Genomic DNA, 21,499 nt, shown 5'->3' with positions numbered 1-21,499 from the left:
TGACCAAGTATTATGTATATGTATGTACATATATGTTTTTTCATAAAAATGGGCTGCTCAGTCTGAAATGCCCGGGCCTATTTTTTGTCCCAGTCCGGGCCTGATTGTTAGTAACAACTTGTGTTGTTTTGACATGAGTTAAGCCTCAGAAACTTTTACCTTACCTTGTCTCTCATTTGTCATTTCTTTAGCCCCTAAAACCTCATAATGAGGAAAATAGATGTACACATACTGGTCTAAGAAAGGCTTTTTTACTGGCCTTGGGTCAAACCAAATGCCTGGTGGGCTTGTGCCCTACATTATTGTTTTGGTTAGACAATTTTCCGTGGTGCTGGGTAGATAGGACCGTACGTAGGTGTCTCATATTCATCTATTACAAAATAAATTCCGGTATGCAAATTCATTTGGTACATGATAAGAGATTAAAGGAAAATAACTTTAATCTATAGATTATCTCCAATTCACTGTATATGGTTTTTGTTTATTTTAAAGAAAAATAGCACTGTACTGAGACAAACGCACTCCTAACTTGCATATTTACACTGTAACTGCTTATATACATCATGTGCGACTTGGTTTATGTGCCATTTTTGTACCTTATAACAAGCACTGCTACAGCAATACGATTAAAAAAGTATGGAAAAATGCAAATATAGAAAGTGTTTTATTGTTTAATCATTAATATCAAATTCTTATTGGCTCCTCTTTCATATAAACGAAAAAGAAAGTCAGCAGTGTCCAGTGTTCTACAGAGAGGGTGTACAGACAGCCTCTGATTTCAGCAGATGGGAAAGAGTAGCCTTTTCAGCCTGTTATTATGCAGTTGGTTTTATTGTTGCCTTTATTACATTTACTGTAGGGAATATTTCATGGGAACAAGGAAGAAAGGCAGAAGCATGTGATACAAAAAGCATAAGCTGAGCATAAAAAAAAAATTGACATTTTTGGTTTTTGTGCGATTTTTTATTATGTTCGTATTTCCTGGCCTCTGCTGCCACCTAGTGTAGAAATGTAAGTATGTTATGTGAAACTGAATTTTTTATTTTATGTTCGACAAAATACATAATTAACGGAGATCACTTGTTTGTTATTATGTGTTACTTCTGCAGTTTGGAAAAGCCACCTTAAGTTGCTCATCTCTTTATCACATTCCCAGTTTCCAGGTTTATATTTCAAACTTGCCCAGACACAAATACTTGTGCCCACTTGATGCAAAATTAAGTTTCCATGACAATGCCTACAAAACCGAATCTCTGTATTTTCTGTTAAGGAGATCTACAGCATTTTACCATAATATAGGAAAAAGCAGCAAAAGAGGTTTTATCCACTAAACTACAGTAAAGGACCATACTGATCATTTTATAAATGTTTTTTAGGCTTATCTTTTTTTACATTCAAGAATCCTTGAAAGCCCTTTAAAGACAATAAGCCTTTATAACAAACAAGTGTTGTAGTAGAGGTTGCGTTAGTGGCTGCATGGTTCCACATTCAGTAGAATGTAATATTTAATATTATTCCTCTTTTATGTTAAAGTTTTCAAATGCAGAGACCACCAAAGACAGCTTTGTCTCTAATGTTAGCGATGTATGTTAAGCACAGGTATGTGCATATTGCCTTTTCACATATTGTTAAGTTATTGCACACAACATTAAGTGTCACAAAGGAATTTACACAAATGGCCACAGAAGGAAGGAGGATCACCCAGGTACAATATATGCTGTGAGAATTTCAGCAGGGCAGAGTATAGTCTGCTATATTTCATGATATTCCATCTGTGGGTAATAATCCTTAAACTAGATTTTTCCTGCTGTATAGAGATTTTGAGCTTGTTTGAGCAGGGCCCCTCTTACCTTTTTGTATCTGTAAGTGAAGATTGTTATGTTTGTACTTATTGTTATGTCTTGTTTACCCATTTTACAGCACTGCGGAATATGACTATACATAATAATAATAATAATAATAATAATAAGACAAGGATTTTCTCAAACACAATATTACATCAGTGATAAAGAAAACAGAACTAACAGACGATGGTCTGAGACTAGCCTGTAAATCCACAATCTTAACCCAGTAAGATCAAGAAAACGAAGGGGGAGACTCAACTGAAAACAGACTCCAGATGTATGATTAGCATTTATGGGCCTGCAGTTGGTCCCCTCTAGGCACAGTAAGTAAGGAATTCAACATCTATGAAAGGGGTTGGGCATGGCAACTAAATTATGCCGCACAGTATTTTATACAGAGAATTGTTGTGGTGTGCACACTTGGCAGCCATACCTGTAGTTGTATGGTAACATTTTTTTAAAGTTATTTCTTTCTTATAAAATGACATCTTGTCATTTTTTAGTGACAGGTGCGTTTAAAGTTCTCAGTCTTCTCACAACCCAGTGTCTATGTTATAACTATTATAGTATAATTAACTTAGTTTCATACAATGTTAACCAATGAGTGGAATGGCCAGTAAGATACAGAGTAGAAAAGTGAATACAGACTGATGGGTAGGATTTGATCTATTTGTAAAATAATCATAAGACCATGCTTTAATATGCATTGTAACGCGCCATCATGGTTTGCTTACCTTTTGCTTTGGGTCCATTATAAGTCATTCAGACTGGAAAGATTATTATATATTAGGGGTATATCTGCAGCATATATATCTGTCGGATTTTTCAAGAGGGAGCATCGTTAGTTATTAGGGGAAGGGGAAAAAGAACTACAAGATCATTAATTGTAGCTCAAGTCTACCCACAAAATCAAGCATTCAACGCGGCTAAATCTGTATTTTTTTTAAATACTTTGAATTTAATACTGCAAAAGAAAAAAAAACATTTAATGAAGAAAAAAATCCAGTTTTACAAATTTCACATGGTACATGAAGCATTTTTGGAGCAACTAAAACCTAGCAGTAGAGTGCTAAACAACCAGTGTACAGTCCATCTTCTAATGCTTGAAACAATGGTGCTTACTGTGATTAGCTTTCTTTTCAGAATTCATACTTCGTATTTAAACATTAAACAGAGGAATTCCATTGGCTAACACAACGCCCCATGGTGCAATTGGAAAGGGAAGCAGCATACATGGCGATAGTGTATCTTCCACTGCAACACCGGCGGTGACGTACATGACACAAAGATTCTTGTTTTAATTTTTTCCTCCGCAGTTGGAATTCATAAATACTTGCATTTCCACAAATATTACTGGATGTTTGCAAAGGACTGAGTGGCTTGAAGCACATTGTATAAAAAGTCCATAACTACTATGAATTGCCCCATCGGCATCAATAATTTAAAGTCCAAGGCGATGTCCTACAATTCAACATAGAATTTGTATAAGAACAATATTGTTAGAGCGGGTCCCTAGTCAATGTCTTCATAGTCCAAGGAACCTCCCTATCTCTAAATGAAATCAAGTTTCTGCCGTTAGGCGTGAGGCCTGTATGGTTTTCACTGTCTTTACACTATGTTTCCCATCCCTGCCGTGAGGAGAAACGTTAGCTTCAATCAGGCTGTCCTTGGATCCTGTCCTTCTCTGGAAAAAAAGGATAAATAAATAATAACTTAATAATAACTTAATAAAGTTAAGTTAAAACACACAGAGAATGTAACATAATTAAACCCCCCAAAAAATATATCTACACACAAATAATAATAGTACTGAATGACACTACTCTCCACATAGGTTTTTTTAATTTTTTATACAAACTGGACAATTGTGGTAAAAACTTACATCTAATATTTTTTATAGGGACAGTGAAGTTCTATATTCTATTTTATTTTATTTTACAAACCTGGTGAGAAGAAGTCCCACTGAGACAATGGGTGTCTGAGGCACGTATCACAGGCAGAGGAGGCACTAGGTCGTTTTTCACACTGGAAAGGAAAAAAAAAGATAAAAAAATGTTGAATAAATACCATTCTGTGGGTTTCTATAATGTGCTGCTTCCAGAGGTGGTAACCATAGATTATAAATGGGCTTTTACAACTAAGCTAGGTTCAGTATGCGAGAGATCAGAATCTAGGTTTGTTTGTGCATTTTTAAAAGATATTGCTGTTAAATATCCCCTGCAGCTTACTTGACTTCCGAAAGGACTGATCTCTCCCCATCAGAACACTGGGACCTCCGATACTGGCGGAAGCTGCGTGGAGAGTGCGAGTGCCGGATTCGGATAGGGTCCCCTTGGGTCCTGAAAAATAGATGATAGTAAAGGTTGTTGGATAATAATGTTAAATATGAGTTCAGGTGGAGTCCTGGGCTAATTTCACAGATCTCAAGATGGCATATTCACTCTCACACTGCAGCAAGAGTTAAAAGAACGGACCAACTGGAACGGCCAGGTGGATTTTCCATCAATCTCATTGTCTAGGTTTTTATAATAGATTCATATACATTGGATACAGCTGTATGAAGAATTTCATTACAACACATATAGATTAATGTTGCTTTTGGTGATATACAATGTGTTCTAAGTCTATTAGAAGTAGGAAACAAAAGGGGATGTAAAATAATATACATTTAATTTATTTATCATTTAAACGGTTGCCAGTAACATCCATACACATTAATTCTCATCCCAATGCTTTCATGGTGGCTTCTAATTTGTTTAAAAAGTCATTTTAACATTTGATACCTAAGCCCCTTACAAAAAAATTAAACAAAATTATTATGTTTTCACTGGGTTCACTTTCATACAAATTGAATTTATAACGGTATTTTATAAACTGTAACCAGCGTTATAAAATATTGAACTCAAAATGTCTAATGTTTAATCACTATAGTGGAAGTTTGGGGGAAAGTTCCAGTTTCAACTCACCAATTTTATGCAATCTGCAATATAAAAAGCTTGGCCCACTGGCATTCACCTATATAATAGGCTGGGCGGACCCTGCATAATGCATTGTTTAAACTATAAGGTTGTATGCATTAAACAGGGGTAGCCAAGCTGCTGAAAGTTAAGCTCAGTGGCTCGTTATGCTCATCATAATGCCCAGTAAAGTCACAGAGCTGTCTGGTACACTGCAATAGCATCGCAGTAATCCCCCGGTTATAATTATTAATGCACAGGGAAGGGATTCAGAGACAATTACAATGCCACCTGGTTTGATGCTTCATTAAAAAAGACAAACGATCTAGCAAACGCAATCAGATCACCTTTCGCTTTCTTTAATTACCTAAACTGCACTAAAATGTATGTCACTAAGCTAAGGGATGCTAATTCAGCTTATTGCCCCGTGCTACATGATTCTGTCAAACTCGCCCTGTTTTGAGGCTCCACCGTGAAATCGGTTTACTGGAGCTTATTAATTCAGCTCTCCCTATAACAAACACACCCTATAATAGACTATAACGGTAATAGTATACCATATTAGAATGTCACCTAATCTCCTAGAAAATCAAGACATTTTAGAAACGCCACAATAATAATCCCAACATAAGCTTGCGGTATAACGTAAATTATTAAACCAGCATCATACCAGTCGTCACGTTACTACTGCACTTACGTACGTCAGATCCATGTAGGCCCATTCTAAAATGTCTTGATTTTGTAGGCCCGGACTGGCCTTTAGGAAGCATACTACTGTAAACATACTATAAACCGCTCTGTCACCATTTCACGTCTGCTAAAAATCCCACATTGACTAATTCACTGATTTTTTTTTATCCTTTCTGACACTTCAATTCTCTTTAATCCTCAGGTAGGCAGCCAGCGGCATTCCAGCTTCTGTGGACAACTCACACTAATAAGGCTTGGTGAAAATTATATCATCCAAAATTTCAGTTTTTAGCAGCCTCCCCCGGCTTTGAACTGCTCAGTACCATAATTACAGAAAGACTATTGACATATAATACGTTGGGTCAATTTAATGGCAAGTAAACTTACTCTATTTTCATGTATGGAATTTCCTTTAATTGTTCTGCAGATAAGCCTGAGGGATCAACAAGTTCCTTCCTGAAAAGTGACCAACAAAGTCAACAAATTAGCAATTAACACAACAGTTCATTCTCATGTCCATATTTGCAACAACAAATAATTCTTCTGGAAAGAATATGGAAGCTGCGTTTAAAAACAACGTTTCCTAGTAAGAGCGGGAAAAATATGCAAGTTTTAGAGTCGATATTCCAAAGGAGGCTTTTATTTCTACCGCTCAGATCATAGAGACGCTCAACAGTTATGCTGTATACTCATGTAAAATACTTGTTCAAATCCAAATTTAAGAATAGTTCCGGAGATGTTGTATATAATATACAGGTACAATGCAATTGAAATCATCCTTAGCTATTCAACAGCTCAGGGAAAGTGGCATTTGTAGCAAAGACAAACCTAGTGATAGACACGACAGATTGCTGATTAATTTGTGAATTAATATAAATCCCTAGCATGTTACTTTTGGTATATCATAGACCAGGGCCGGCCCGACAATGGAGCTGAGTGGGGCAGCCGCTCCAGGCGGCACTTTTTTTTTTTTTTTTTAAAGCGAAAGAGAGAAGTACAAGGGGGGGGGGGAGAGGAAGGGTAGATAAGGGGGGGGGGGCGGCATTTTAAAATTCGCCCCAGGCGGCATTTTGCCTTGGGCCGGCCCTGTCATAGACATAAAGGCTTAATCACATAGAAATAATTAGTATAAAGGGATTTGTGAATGTAGGTGACAATAGAAGTGCACTGACTGGGGGTCACACCTCACTTACAAGAATGTTACTTTTCAATGCATAAAACAAAAATGTTTGGGCGCATCTTTGGCACTACAGAAGCAGGCTACAAATCCCATAATGCTCAGCCAGCATAAAGGAATCCTACGTAGGTTCAGGTTGGCTGGAGATATAGTAAGTCATTGGACAAGGCAGCTGCTCTGTGGAAATTAAACAAGCAGTATTATCTTTTATAATGTGGCAGTGTCAGCAGCTACGTACCTGTGGAATTATTAAACCTAACTTTTCATGCATTAATATTTCACTCATTAAATAAATGTATTGATGATTGTATTGAACTGATTATATGTGTGTGTATGCAGTGTGTTTGTAGCCATATGTTACTTACTGAATATGTTTCCACAGTTCTTCTTTTGCTTGAACATCTGGGCTTCTCCTGTCAATTGGCAAAAGCAGGCAAAACACAGATTAACTTTAAATTTCCCACACCTTTTCCGTAAATTGTTAAATTCATTCACAGGCAATAAAGTCGAAAAGGATTTCCCAAAAATGGATCCCAAATCCCTGTGTCCCCTTTCCTTCCCTGATGGACCTCAGAATGTTGAGCGCATAACAGCAGCTCTTAAGGAAAAAATATATATAGAAACATCCGAAACCTCTATTTAAACATTGCGTGAATATAACACATTACTCTTTTTAATGTCTTACCTAAATAGCTATTGACAGGACACAAAGTGACATCCCAAAGTGTCCCTCTATGGACATGTGAAATGTTGGGAGGTATTAATTAAAGCGCCTGTATTAATGCTTCAGCCAGGGCCGGCCCGACAATGGAGCCGAGTGGGGCAACCGCTCCAGGCCCCAAGCCCTTTTTTTTATTTTTTTATTTTATTTTTTTTAAAGCGAAAGAGAGAGAAAGGGGCGCCGAGTGGTTTTCGCTTACCAAGCTGTCAGTACCCGCTCGGCGCCCCTCTCTCTCTCCTCTGCGGCGAGTCTTCCTGTTCGGTCTCGGTGCCGGCTTGTAATGCTGAGTGCCGGAAGATTTCCTCATAGCCGGCACCGAGACCGAACAGGGAGGCTCGCCACAGGACTGCTGGAAGGTAAGTACAAGGGGGGGGGGGCGGCAGGGACGGAGGAAGGGTAGATAAGGGGGGGGGGCGGCATTTTAAAATTTTGCCTTGGGCCGGCCCTGGCTTCAGCTAACATGCCCACAGACATACATTAGGATGGGAGGATTGAGACTGCTAGGTAGAAGGCTTTTACCAAATTAAGATACAATATTTCTGTCCAGTGCATTCTTTGCATCAATATTATACTTCATTAGACATATTTTAACCCTCTTGGAGGTGAAGCAGCCATTTATTGGAAATCCAATTCATATCATGTTTTCTGTATCATGCTGGTAGCGCTGGTTCCACCAGCTGGGCAGGATTTCTTGCTCGGTCATTATGTCTCTATTGTGTCTCTGTGCAGCACCTCCAATAAATCTACAGGCTCATTAGAGTACAGCGGGGAGCTTGGAGCACAGCGTTCGACAATTAAATTGTGTACATGTAAGGTTGATACAAACAAATCAAGCCAATAACTGCCCGCTGTTAGCTTTAACCTCTTCTCTAATAGTCACTCTGAGACCTTCCATTTGCAATACCTGGGGCAGTTTAATGTCTGCAGGCATTCATCATGGCCTATCACGCTATTTTATAAACCCTTCATGGAAAACATGCGGTTCCTATGTCTTTGGGAAAAGTTCTAACATTTTGGGCATTTATTTTAATTTATTTAGCCTACCTATCAGACTTTAGTGGCAGTATTATGTTGGGCTCTGTCGAATTCTAAACTGACCTGATGTCGAATAATATATCGGGAGCTTGAGAATGAGTACGCCTAGTGCTTGCGCATGTACAGATAGCGAGGGCTGCTTCCTGAGAGCAGGGGACAACCACATGAAATGTGAAAGAACAACTTGGTTTACTGAATACACTAAAGGCACTATTAAAACAAGGAATCCAACATTGAACCCTATAATATTTGTTTTTGTGATTGGCTACTTTCTGGACATATTTTATCATCTTCACTTCTCATTAAATCCAAATGCTTTGCGATCTCTGGGATTAAAGAAAAAGCTGTTTTTTTAGTAACGAGAGTTAAGATGCAAAAAATTACAATGTACCAAACCAGTGTAATAAATTGTGTTAATAGAGTCATTCTGGATACATTCTTTGCATAGCAGAAAGTTCATTGTCATAAAATAATGAGCCCTGCAGATATCCTATCAAAGTGATTTTTGTTGTTTGGTTTTAGTGTTCATTTATCTCATTTTTCTGCGTTACCAAGCAGTGCAGACCTTATATTTGCATACTAGTTGGACACCAAGAACTAGGATGTCCACATCCCATTTCAATATTAATGTGAAAACTGAAACCTAAAGGCTGCGCACGGGGCTTCCATAATTTCAGAGTAATCATCAATAATTATTATTATGCTGTATTGTAATCACAAAGTCTGCCCATGTACTAAGATATTCAGTATAAAGAAGTACATTTTAACGTGTATTGCTAAAGAAAAAGACATTCAAGCATATATATGTATATGTATAATAAATGAGTGCTGTGTTTTACATTAATATACAGATACAAAATAAAAGCCAGCGCATTCACACTTATGGAGAGTAATTAGTTTAATAAGCGCTACCGCTAAGCTTGTGTTTTGTCGGTAAAAGCACAGACTGCTACAGCTTGGGGACAAAGAACAAACTGCCGTCACTTGTGCCAAGTTTCTTTCAAACCGGACATTAAATTACTGAGAATTAAAAGTAATCAGCGCAGCGACCCGTAACTGTAACAGGCCGACTGTAATAGCACACAGCGCAGCACAACATAAAGGTAATATGCATGGCACTTCATATTAGCAATATTACAATGTGTCAATGTGGCATCGATATGATGCACTATGGGGACATCTATCAGTATGGCTGCTCTTCTAGTATGCTAGGAGATCATAGAAACATAGTGATTTAGGTTAACAAAAGACACAAGCCCATCAAGTTCAACCTTACGGCAAATCCAGAAGAAGACAAAAAAGGGAAAAAATCTTTCCAAAATGTCAATTGGATTTTTCAGTGGATCAACGAGATATAACTAGTCATGTCCTCATAATAATTATATCCCTGTATATTCTTTGCTTAAAAAAATCATATAGCCTGTATTTAAGGGCATCTATTAATTTTGATAGCACAATGTCTGTGGGTAGTGGATTCCACATCTTTATTGTTCTTACTGTAATTAATGCTTTTTGCTGCATTAAACGAAAATTTCTTTGCACAGACCAATTAATGAACAGGTCATCAATATATATTACAAAGAGTAGGAAAGATAAGCTATATTTGTCGACACTGCTTTGTGAACGATAGCTGTATTTTCTTTTATGAGCAGACTGTCTGAAGTCTGGCCACTTAATTTGTAGCGGTAATTATGGGTAATACCATGTAGATATTAGCATATGTGCATTCTGTACAGCATGTACGAGCCCTAAGACCTGCAAGTCTTACAGGTACTAATTTACATTAAATATCAATTGATACTTGATACCTAGTATCAGTAATGCTTTCAGCAGTGTTTCAGTAACAAATGCTTTAGGAAAACATCAGTATAGTTTACGTACGATCGTGACCGGTGCCTGGATCTTCGGTAGTTGGGCTCATTCTGATTCTTCTCCATCTGTCTTCTTAAAACGGCTTCCCACTGAGGGGCAGAATCGACCATGTCATTTTCCTGCCGTAACCTGCAATAGAAGCTCAGTAAGTTTTTGCACAAGAACCTTTATGTGACTAATACTGCCAAGGTATCCTATCATTACTACCATATTACATAGATTGGACAATATTAGTCAAGAAAAGAAACAGTCGGCACCAAATAAGCTTGTAAACGTAGTTATTGGCTGCTAGATGAATTTGTCTGTTTTTGTGGATCCACAAAAAAATGCCACATACAACTTAATATAAAGAACACAAAGTACTGGCTCACCTAGTAACAGAGGTTTGAGAAAATAATGCAATTCGGTCATGTCAAGCGATCCAATATATACACAGCGCTTAATTAACCCATTACTCAAAATATTAAGATTTTAAAAAGAGAGGGAAGAGAGTTACTCCTACCAGAGGTATGAGCCAAAATCATAAACATTTTTTGTCATGCCGAAGGTTACTATACCACATTTCTATCTCTATGTACAAAACATGATAGCAAGAACTGCACAGACATCTCAAACCAACAAACTGCTACAAGTGAGAATACATTCATTCTTACAGCATCAGCATGATAGCCTATATTTGTTTCAATCGGGTCACCCTCCAAAAAAACAAAAAGTACTAGTAATGTATGAAATATTAATGTAGTGATGTACAGAAGGACCACTTGGTGCAGTCACATATATCTAATGAAGTGTGTGTTGAGATAAAGCCGATCAGTGGCAGGAAAGTGCTCCAACTGAAATTATTGGAGTACTTTGCACACAGGGGTCTGAACAGGCACCCATGATATATTACTGAAAACATCTCGTGCAGGGAAAATACCTGGGGGATGGGTAAAGGGGCAAATGCATATGGGGGGGGCATTGCTATATGATGGCTGCAATGTCCCTTTAACTGTCCTAAAGGGGAAGACCTGTAATGCAGAACAGAGCTTTAATTCTCCTACAGGTGAGTTGTATGTCTAAGTCTTTATCTACTGATGTAAAACCTACCTACCCTAAAAATGAACTGGATTGGTGACTTTTCAGCTTGAGAACCTTAAACTGTCCTTGTTGCCTTACATGGCCAATATGATAGCACTATTGTACAGTGGCTGACAACAAGGTGATTAAAACTTAACTTTTTTATTTAGTAAAAAAACAATTTTTTATTTGTAAAAATAAACTCAATGGAAAATAACCCGCTGACCGATGCCAAGAAAGCAGAAATTTAATTGACAGGTTAAGAGCACTTTAAGAGGGTGATAGGACTAGATGGGAATTACAAACTCATCACACAGACAAGAAAAGCAAGGAAACCCATAATGACATTAATGTAAGCAATTTCACATGCAATTTTCCAGAGCTACAGCACGCAAAGACAACCTCCTGCTGTGACCAAGAAAGATTCTAAAGACTTCTGACATGCTCGCGTTCTGCGCCAACTTCTGCTGGAAATAATTTATAATAACAAGTGGCTTTCTTCTCTCTGAACTCTGCTCTTAGGGGCTGACTAACTGTTAACCCTGCTTGAAGTTGGAACAAGAGGGAATTAAACATTTCGTGATTTCCCAAATCGCTCATATTCTTTTTAGTTCAATTATTAAAGAGGCTACTGTCACGGTCAGAGCTTTTAGCATAACTAAATTAATAAAAGCTAGCTATAGCTGGTGATTTTTATTTGGCAGTCGATTTTAGAGATATTTAATTAATTTAAATTTAAATTTTTTATTTAAATTTAAAAAAGTGTTAACTTCATAGAAATCTATGCATCTCCTTTCTCCTCATCCCATCCTTACCAAGGCTGCTTAAACCAATAAGCACCAATCAGCAGCCTAACAAAAGAAAGGGAAAATCATGCAGTTTTGTAAGCACCTTGGGAGTTATGTATAAGGATCAGTTCTGGTGAAAAGTGGTAAAAAAATCCATAGGTTGCCATGGTGATTGCACTAAAATTGCTCTGCATATGCTTGTTTCGATTGCAGCCCTGGCTCTCTGGCATCCCTATCGAGTATTTTATTTTTGCTGCATAGAAACCTCCCACGAGGTTAATGTGATACATAACCACAAATTATAAAGCAGTATTACAAGTGGACAACGATCGCTTAGCTGCTTTATCAATATTGGATTGAAGAACATTATTCTGTGTTGTAAAGAGGCTCATTATTATATAGTTTATGAGCCCTTTCTCTGATTTGTATTACTGCGAGGCAATTCATTTACCACGAAGCTGACTTCTGTATTGATCATGACAAGCCAAGAGCTTAAAGAAAATGAGGTCAGTGTGTGTGTTAGTGTGAGTATGGCAGGGGGGATGTTGCCTGAGCAGTTAGACGATTAGCCTGTGGATGATCAATATGCACTGCTTGAGAGCGACACAAATATTTTTTTACCCATATGTTACAAATTAACAGATAAAATCATATTATCAAGAGTTTAAATAATGAACCAGCGAGTTAGTGCGTTTGGCATTACACGGAAAATCATCTACCAATAAACACCTAATTGTCACTGCCCTGCTATAAATCAGCATGAGTGCCTTCCCAAAATTCCACAATTTTTTATTAAAATTAGGCAACTGAATAAAAACAGTGCGTCATTTTATGACAAAATAAAACAATGGAAAGCTTAGCAATCCCTTTCTTCTTTAATGAATGAAGGAGATCGATTTAGCGACCCGTCTAGAATCAAGTATTGAAGTCGCTGATGTTTGTTTCGAAGTGACTATATTTCTTCTGCTTTTAATATGTATCAACTGAAATAGTTAATTACTAAATTATTTATACAAAATATTACATTTATGTGTAAAATATCGAGTTGAATTGTAAAATATATGATTGGCTCAGAAAATATCCCTATGGAAGTGACTGTCAATGTGATGCAACAAATACTAGTCTGGTAGCATATCATTTAGTGTAGGAGTAGTGTAGAAGCTTCTTTTTAATGCTACGTTGCAGGTGTTGGCATTGAAAGGCTGAAAGCATTGCTGGTACCCTGTGTTTTTGCCTCTCTGGCCATGGACTTACATTGTAAACCAGGCATCATTCCCATTGGGATTTAGAGAGTTTACTTCAATCAAGTTCAAGATCTCTTTTTGCAAGATGATCACCTCAACTGCCAAAATGTGAAAGGGATCCTGCGTGTTTGACTCTTCTCAGTGTTTTTAATATCTGAACACGAGCTACATTTTCTGTACCACTAGATGGAGCTCGCTGGGTTTAATAAGCATTTCAAAAGCAACTAGTCATGGATATACTGCATACAGCAGTCATCCTCTCGATACTTTCCTATTTGAACAGAAGTCTTCAATATGTCATTATACATGAAATCATACTGCGGGGAGCAGCCATAGAACTATATGGGGAAGTTCTCCAACCACAATTGTTGCTGTTTACCTCTTTATCCCTGTCTACACTGCCTCTTACTCTATCTAAAGCACTTGATAGATACTAGGTCCCTTAATAATGTGTGATATGAATGAGTAATGGAACAATTTATGGTTTTCTTAAGTAACAAGTATAACATTAATACGTTAAATGAAAACTTCCCCAATGAATGCATGTTAAAGGACTCTGCCTCGTGACACCGGCTGGAACAGGCAGTAAACGTATCGCACGGCAAGAGATGCGTTTGGCTGCGCACATCTCCGCAAGTAGCAAGGGGATGAAAAAGGAAGAAATGAATATGGTCGATTCTGTAGAACGCCTCCATGTATTTGCAAGGAGGACACCAACAAAACTTAAAGGGACCACTCAGCTATCATACGCATTAAAGGCCATATATCGGCTGGAGTGTCCCTTTAAAGAAACACCTGTTACATTTTGTTTTCTTAACTAGAAGGTCTACAGATTTATGCTACTGCTTGTTCTTTTGTATAGTTGGAGCCTCTTCAGGGTTTTCCCAACATTTATAGAATGTAAATGTAGGAATCAGAATAATCAGAGGACCTTTCCACACACAAAGCAAGAAGGACTGAAGAACAATGTATCTGTTCTCCAGCATTAATAACTGTATCTTTAATTTAAAAAAAAATCAGACAGACCTCAGTAACATTTTTTTTTAATTTTGATAGAACAGGCTGCCAAAGCACAGATGTCCACCAGCCCTTAAAAACAATCTATTGGAAAAAGAGGTCATTCATATACGAGAAATGGAAGAAAGTTATGTTAAATGTGCACACACATATCTTTATATAGACTGGTAAGTATTGCTATATAGTGTGCCCATGTTATATCTAAGGTCTGCATTTGCATTTAGGTATGCAGTAGTTAAGTAGAACGTTCCCCTCTGTGGAACGCACTAATACCAAACTTACCTGTTTCTCTTTTTCCGATGCTCTCTGATGCAGTTTTCCGACTCACTACCACTGCTGGTATTACAACGTGATCGGGATCTGGAAAGGAAGTCCAATAACATGAATATATGATTTACAACAATACCTGTCTGTCTGCTAAAGGAAAAATAAATCACAGGTCACGAAAAATATAGCTACTAAAGAAGCACAAGCACTCAATGAATCCTTTTCTAAGATATCCTAGTTAACAATATTTTAAGAAGTAGCATATGAAGTCTTGTCTGTGGTGCTTAAAAGTATAAATAAAGTATATAAAGCTTAAAAAAGAGGTATGTGTTATACATTTACCTCCTTTAATGAAAATCAGGTTGACGTTACTATAGTAACAACCTGGGAATGCTGCCAAACTGAACCCAACTTAGAATTGTGCAGCTCAGGGTGGTTTCCATAATCCTGCCGCATCCATAATCATCAATGAGCCAAGTTACCCCATGGCTGTCATATCAGTCCAGTTATCTAAAGTGTATGAATTACGTGTTAGAACCGTAGACCCAAATTTTTATTTAAACTGTAGTGAATATTTTAAAAAAGCCAAGCCAGAAAGTGTTTGATTCATTTTATATAAAGAAATATCAATGTCTTTTTGAAGGTCAAGTCTTTTTGAAGGTCAAGCCTTCTTTTTGAAGGTCAAAGAGTTAAATTCACTGAATTTGAAACATAGTTGTGATCAGTGGCGTCGCTACAGGGGGGCAAGGGGGGGCAATTGCCCCCCCTAGGTTAATCTTTGCCCCCCCTGTTGCCCCCCTGCTAAATTTGGATCCCGTCTTTCTTTCTTTTTTTTAATGTATTTTTAAACGCCGAGGAGAGAGAGGGTGCGGCCCGAGTAAGATCGGCAGCCAAGGCAACCGATCTTACGCGGGCCGCACCTCGAGCCCGGCTACTTACCTGTGGGAGGGTCTTCTGTACTGCAAAGAGGAAGCGGAACCTAGCAGAGTTCACGTGACATCACATGACTCTGCTCCAGTCCCGCTTCCTCTGTGCTTTACCAGAGAACACAGAGGGAGGCCGCGCCCTCTGCTGAAGTCTGTGAGCGGCATCAAGGAGCTGCAGTGCAGGTAAGGGGGTGGGGAGGGAGTTTGAATGAGAATGTATGATTGAGGGAATGAATCTGTGAATGAAGTGTGTGATAGCATGGATGTGTAAGTGCTGGAACCTAGGCATGATGGGACTGTGATTGCTGTTAGCAATCACACTCCTATCATGCCAAGTCAGCCAGTACATGCTGAAACCTAGCTAGCTGCCCCCCTTGTCTATGGGTGCTGCCAGCAGTATGGGGTCTGCACATCACTTACAGCCATCCTGTACCAGCATGTACTGGCTGACTTGGCATGATAGGAGTGTGATTGCTAACAGCAATCACAGTCCCATCATCCCTAGGTTTCAGCATTTACTGGTTGGATGTGTAAGTGCTGGAACCTAGGCATGATGGGACTTTGATTGCTGTTAGCAATCAAACTCCTATCATGCCAAGTCAGCCAGTACATGCTAAAACCTAGCTAGCTGCCCCCCTTGTATATTGATGCTGCCAGCAGTATGGGGTCTGCACATCACTTACAGCCACCCTGTACCAGCATGTACTGGCTGACCTGGCATGATAGGAGTGTGATTGCTAACAGCAATCACAGCAAGCACAGTCCCATCATGCCTAGGTACCAGCATTTACTGGTTGCCTGGGTATGATAGGAGTGTGATTGCTGTGTGGGCAGTGTGGACGGCAGGGCCGGCTTTGGGGTGCGCAACCTGTGATCTATGAATGTAATTTAGGGGGTTTTAAATATACCTTTTAATGCCGTGTTTTTATGTGAATTCCAATTGATCTTTACCTGCAAAGCTGGGTTTTTGCGTTATTCTGTAGATCCATATCTATATATTTCCATACATTATTTATGTATACCTGCAAATACAGTGTTTGTATGTCTTATTCAGTTGATTAATACCTGCAATGCTGTTTCCATGTATTTATTTGATCTATACCTGCGATGCTACGTTTCATATATTATTATTGTATACCTGCAAATACAGGATTTGTATGTCTGATTCTGTTTATTTGATATATATCTTCAGTGCTGAGATCACAGGTGAATTTCAGTTGATCTATCCATGCAAAGCTTGGTTTGTGTGTTAATGTGTTGATCTATACCTGCTATCGGCAACTGGGGCTAATATTAATATATATGGGCAGCAGGGGCAAAAACACTAAGGGGGGTATAAACGACAATGCAGTGTGAAAAATCCATCCTGATGCAGACGTCTGTGACGTGGATTGTGTCCTGCTGTTTGTGTGTTTTTGGTTATCAGTGTAGCAGAGCCTGTCCTCGGGTGTGTGTGTATAGGTGTTGGTGTGGCAGAGCCTGTCCTGGTGTGTGTTTAGTTGTCAGTGTGGCAGAGCCTGTCCTAGGGTGTGTGTTTGGGTGTCAGTGTGTCACAGCCTGTCTGTGTGTGTGTGTGTGTGTTTGGATGTGGGTGTGGAAGAGCCTGCCCTGATGTGTGTGTTCAGTTGTCAGTGTGGCAGAGCCTGTCCTGGTGTGTGTGGGTGTTTTTGGATGTGGCAAAGCCTGTCCTGATGTGTGTGGGTGTCTGTGTGGCAGAGCCTGTCCTGGTGTGTGTGTGTTTTTGGATGTGGGTGTGGCAGAGCCTGTCCTGATGTGTGTGGGTGTCTGTGTGGCAGAGCCTGTCCTGGTGTGTGTGTGTATGTTTGGTTGTCGGTGTCGCAGAGCCTGTCCTGGTATGTGTGTGTCTGAGTGTTGGTGTGACAGAGCCTGTGTTGGTGTGTGTGTCTGAGTGTTGGTGTGACAGAGCCTGTGTTGGTGTGTGTGTCTGGGTGTCAGTGTGTCAGAGCCTGTCCTGGTGTGTGTGTGTGTTTGGATGTGGGTGTGGCAGAGCCTGTCCTGATGTGTGTGTGTGTGTGTGTTTTTGGTTGTCGGTGTGGCAGAGCCTGTCCTGGTGTGTGTGTCTGGGTGTCGGTGTGGCAGAGCCTGTCCTGGTGTGTGTGTCTGGGTGTTGGTGTGACAGAGCCTGTCCTGGTGTGTGTGTCTGGGTGTCGGTGTGACAGAGCCTGTGTTGGTGTGTGTGTTTGGTCATCTGTTCCTGGCACTTAACTTACAGTAGGAATTATTTAATTTATATTTATCCAGAGATAAAATGCCCTCCTGAAGTTGTAGTGACTTCAGGGGACAAAACGTTCAAGGCCCTGAAATCATTTAGTGGAAAAGTTATTTATTGTGTTATAATATTTATTTCAAGGATTAGTTGCACTCAATTGTGGCTTCAGGCTTCCCATGTTGAATGATCAAGTATTATTTTAGCCCAATAACAAAAGTATAATTCCATAGCACATTATTTTTGGAAATTATGAATGCCCCCCCAGTTTGAATGTGATATCTTGTGTGCCCCCCCTATATATTGTTTCTAGAGTCGCCACTGGTTGTGATTCTTGTATCACTTTAGGGTTTCTGAAAAGGGCAAATCCCTAGTTCTATAATGACAATTTATTGGATTGAAACATTAAAGATTTCTTTTTATTTTCATATTTCAATAAAGAAATATTATTTGTATTCTGCGATTTCGTTAAGTACCCAGTACCAAGATAGGGTTAAATGTGCGAGAAGCTACCCATTTGGCTGTCAAAGCAAACGGCTTTCTTTCCAGAAATGTCAGATATCTTTTATTTATCATGTTCCAGCGTACCTCCTCCTGTGCTTTAGATCTGAATCCTCACCACTGTGTTGTCCTTTCCTATAAAAAAAGAAAAGCATGATCATAAAAATCCATGTTTGTACTCGCATGGTTGGAGGACAAACAAACACCGCCTGATTCAAGAATGATGCATTGACATTTTGTGTATTTGTTAATTGTATTTTTAAAAATATATATGAAATGATACAGAAAATATAACATAAAGAGAAAATGTTGATGTTTAGCCAAATAGGCCTGGGCAAACCGGGCAGGTTAAAGGCAATGAACAGAGCGGATGACATATTTAATCAAATTGAGTATATTTAAAGGAGGACTTTCACTGTCACATTTTTTAAAGCACAAATAAATTCATGCATTAAAAGTTGCACCTTTTTGTGGGTTAATCAGTGTAACTGCCTTGGCGATATTTTTAAATATATCTATTTTAAAGCCGATTTCCTGTACTTAGCTCAGTGGTTCCTTTAAATTGGTTCCACTTGCAAATCCATGAGGATACTCTGTAGAGTCCTCCCCTATATTTGTCTCTTCTCTTGGCCCCCAGCTCCAAACTTGTATGTGCTCATAAACGGGACAACTGAAGGTAAGTATTTTTAATCTATTTATTTATTACAATTTAAAAGTATTTCCGAAGTGCTTTAATTTGCATTTTCCATTGGTGTGGCTGTATGGTAGAGTGTAGTGTCCCTCTATATTGACTCCCTTCCCCCTTAAATATGCTGCCTGGACCATTCAACAACAATCATAATCTAAACAACAGATGTTCCTATGGTATATATATATAATTTTATTGTGTAAACACAGTTACATAAGCTTAGATGGTGGAGAGATCCACTTTAAGTCTTCTTACCTCCGTATGGGTGGTCCTGACTCATTGTCACTACCTGACTGGTTGCGCCTCCGAGGTGTTGGAAACTTTGGTGATTTATTGCGGTCACTGGGAGAATTGTAAAGCCCACTGTAAACAAATGTTTTTTTGATTTACTTTTGGTTGCTTTTTTCATGTATTAAAATCCACCACGCATATTAAGGCTTTATAACTAAAATCCCCTAACACTACAATGAAACTAGTTCTATACAACAGCTCATTTCCAGAAGCTTGGAAATAAAGTCTTAAGGGAGAGATCCCTAAGGACAGAAACTGATTTGATCTGATGGAAGTGGTAGTGAAAGAGACAGCAGCATTGTACTTAACTAAAGCCCTTCCAGGCTTCTTAGAAAATAACAGCTTTTATACCACAGTAGAGATTCTAAAGATTCGTTTGCTTAGAACAGAGCTGGAAAGAACATTTCAAGCATGGAAAGTATTCATGTTCTGTATGTAATAATGCTTTGTATATCACGTTGTTTATTATATACATACACCAGGACTATGAGACACAACCCTATTTGACATTTTCTGCATGATGACCCTCATGGATCACGCGGCAATGTGTGTTTTCTGAGCTGCCAGGCTGCGGACCATTAGCTCTAGACACGTGTTCAGGTTGTGAGCTCCTTTGCCCAGGCAGGATACACTACGGGTGATTTTCTCTCATTGCCCCTATAACCTGGCGGAGATCTAGTACAGATCCCCAGTATTGGTGTAGGATAAAAGCAGATCACCGTCTGCAAGCACTGTTTAAACAACAAGCTGCTTTATAAAAACACCAAGGACATTGTTAAAACAGCAATTAACATGTATCTGCATGTTGTGGCCATAAACAGAGCCCAACACTTGGGCAGTGCCTATGGGTAGTAGCCTAGGTTGCCTTGTGTGTAACGTGATCTTGACTGAGACTAACACTGGTGTTGGAATTTTGGCCACGGATATTTGAAAAGGTATCAAAATTAACAGCAATACATATGTGTCGATCTGCCCAGATTGTGAATTTGATTTGATTTTTTTTTTGTACAAATATGAAATATACTAACTTTCCATTCATATTATTATTTATTTTGTACGCAATGTATAAATATGAAATATAGCAATTTTTCATTCCTCTTCTATTTTTTGCTTGAGTCTTTATACAACACATCTGGACCGCTGTGTGGGGAAAGTAGATCTATCTCTTGGATGATCCCTAGCGCTGTGTATAGAAACAGAATACAATATGGATAGACAATGTGCGGAAGAAGGAGAATTGTAGTCTCAGTCAGCGGCCTGGATTGCAGATATTTCACAGCAGAAGATCTCTGCAGGTGAGTTTGGCAAAGAGTAAATGTATCTCATTAAACTGAGTTCCGAGTGTCTTTGCATAAACACCAAATAATTTGAACATTATGCCGTTCTGCATGTACAAAAACTCTTCTAGATGTCTGCACAAAGTTCTGTACAGGTTCCACCAGCAATCGCTATCCGCTTACAATGGACATTCTTTGGTTACATCCACTGCCCAAATAAAGCATCTTTGCAGGCTTCTACTTTGTCTGCCTTTCCTTGTGTTTGAAGCTGACGTCATGAATCCTGCATGTACCTACTTGATATTCATAGAGCACAGTTTGCTGAGCACTTTAAGTCACTTGACTGATACGTACACATGGTTAATCCTGTCTAATAATGTATATCCCCATGTATATAAAATGTAACCGCAGCATTTTCAGGAAATAATTAGATAACTCAGCCCCATAAATGAACAGCTCAGTCATTTTGGGTTTTTTTTGCTTGTGTGACGGAGTTAAGGTGTGTCGACAAACAGCACTCCTAAACTGATGGAGAAGAACAATATGTAAATCCTTATATTTTAAATAGACGAAATTCGATACTCGTTTTAGCAAATGCTCTGAATAGACTCATATCTAGTAGGTCTTATACGTTATTGCAGAAGATGGTTAGGACTTAATTATCAAAAAATGAAGGTTATTGAAAATGGGTTAAATGTAATCCGAAGGGTGTGTGCGTTATAGTAAGCAGTCTGATCGTCTGATAGTCAGAGATGTGCTCGATGCACATTTAGTGTAATGAGTGCTGGGTTAGCCTCCTGGATGTGAGCTCCTGGGTTTGCTTCGCACCGGCTACTTTGTCTTCGGACTAATAATGGACAGACTAGATGGGCCAAAGTGTTCTTATCTGCTGCCAAATATTTTTCAATGTGTCTATGC

At 38.8% G+C, this 21,499-nt stretch overlaps 1 protein-coding gene across 2 annotated transcripts in view; it reads right to left on the bottom strand.

Annotated features, from left to right (window-relative positions):
• Window positions 1–3,405: 3,405 nt before the first annotated feature.
• LOC149302981 (band 4.1-like protein 4A) overlaps window positions 3,406–21,499 on the bottom strand; it is a 96,123-nt gene continuing 78,029 nt past the window's right edge. The window contains exons 15-24 of one of the 2 annotated variants that reach the window (XM_089481850.1): window positions 19,269–19,376; window positions 18,532–18,534; window positions 18,413–18,460; window positions 14,687–14,764; window positions 10,306–10,425; window positions 7,034–7,081; window positions 5,879–5,947; window positions 4,073–4,183; window positions 3,788–3,869; window positions 3,406–3,528 (exon numbers count right to left, since the gene is read on the bottom strand). In XM_089481850.1, the coding sequence (XP_089337976.1) occupies window positions 3,406–3,528; window positions 3,788–3,869; window positions 4,073–4,183; window positions 5,879–5,947; window positions 7,034–7,081; window positions 10,306–10,425; window positions 14,687–14,764; window positions 18,413–18,460; window positions 18,532–18,534; window positions 19,269–19,376 (790 nt within the window). The remainder of the gene's footprint in view (window positions 3,529–3,787; window positions 3,870–4,072; window positions 4,184–5,878; window positions 5,948–7,033; window positions 7,082–10,305; window positions 10,426–14,686; window positions 14,765–18,412; window positions 18,461–18,531; window positions 18,535–19,268; window positions 19,377–21,499) is intronic. The other variant, XM_089481851.1, reaches the window with a different exon arrangement.

This window comes from Sceloporus occidentalis, unplaced genomic scaffold (assembly GCF_023333645.1).
Source record: "Sceloporus occidentalis isolate IW3139 unplaced genomic scaffold, rSceOcc1.0.p SCAF_16, whole genome shotgun sequence".
NCBI classification, from domain to species: Eukaryota; Metazoa; Chordata; class Lepidosauria; order Squamata; family Phrynosomatidae; genus Sceloporus; species Sceloporus occidentalis.
The sequence above is the reverse complement of the archived record's forward strand: the minus strand, read 5'-3'. Positions and strand labels throughout refer to the sequence as shown.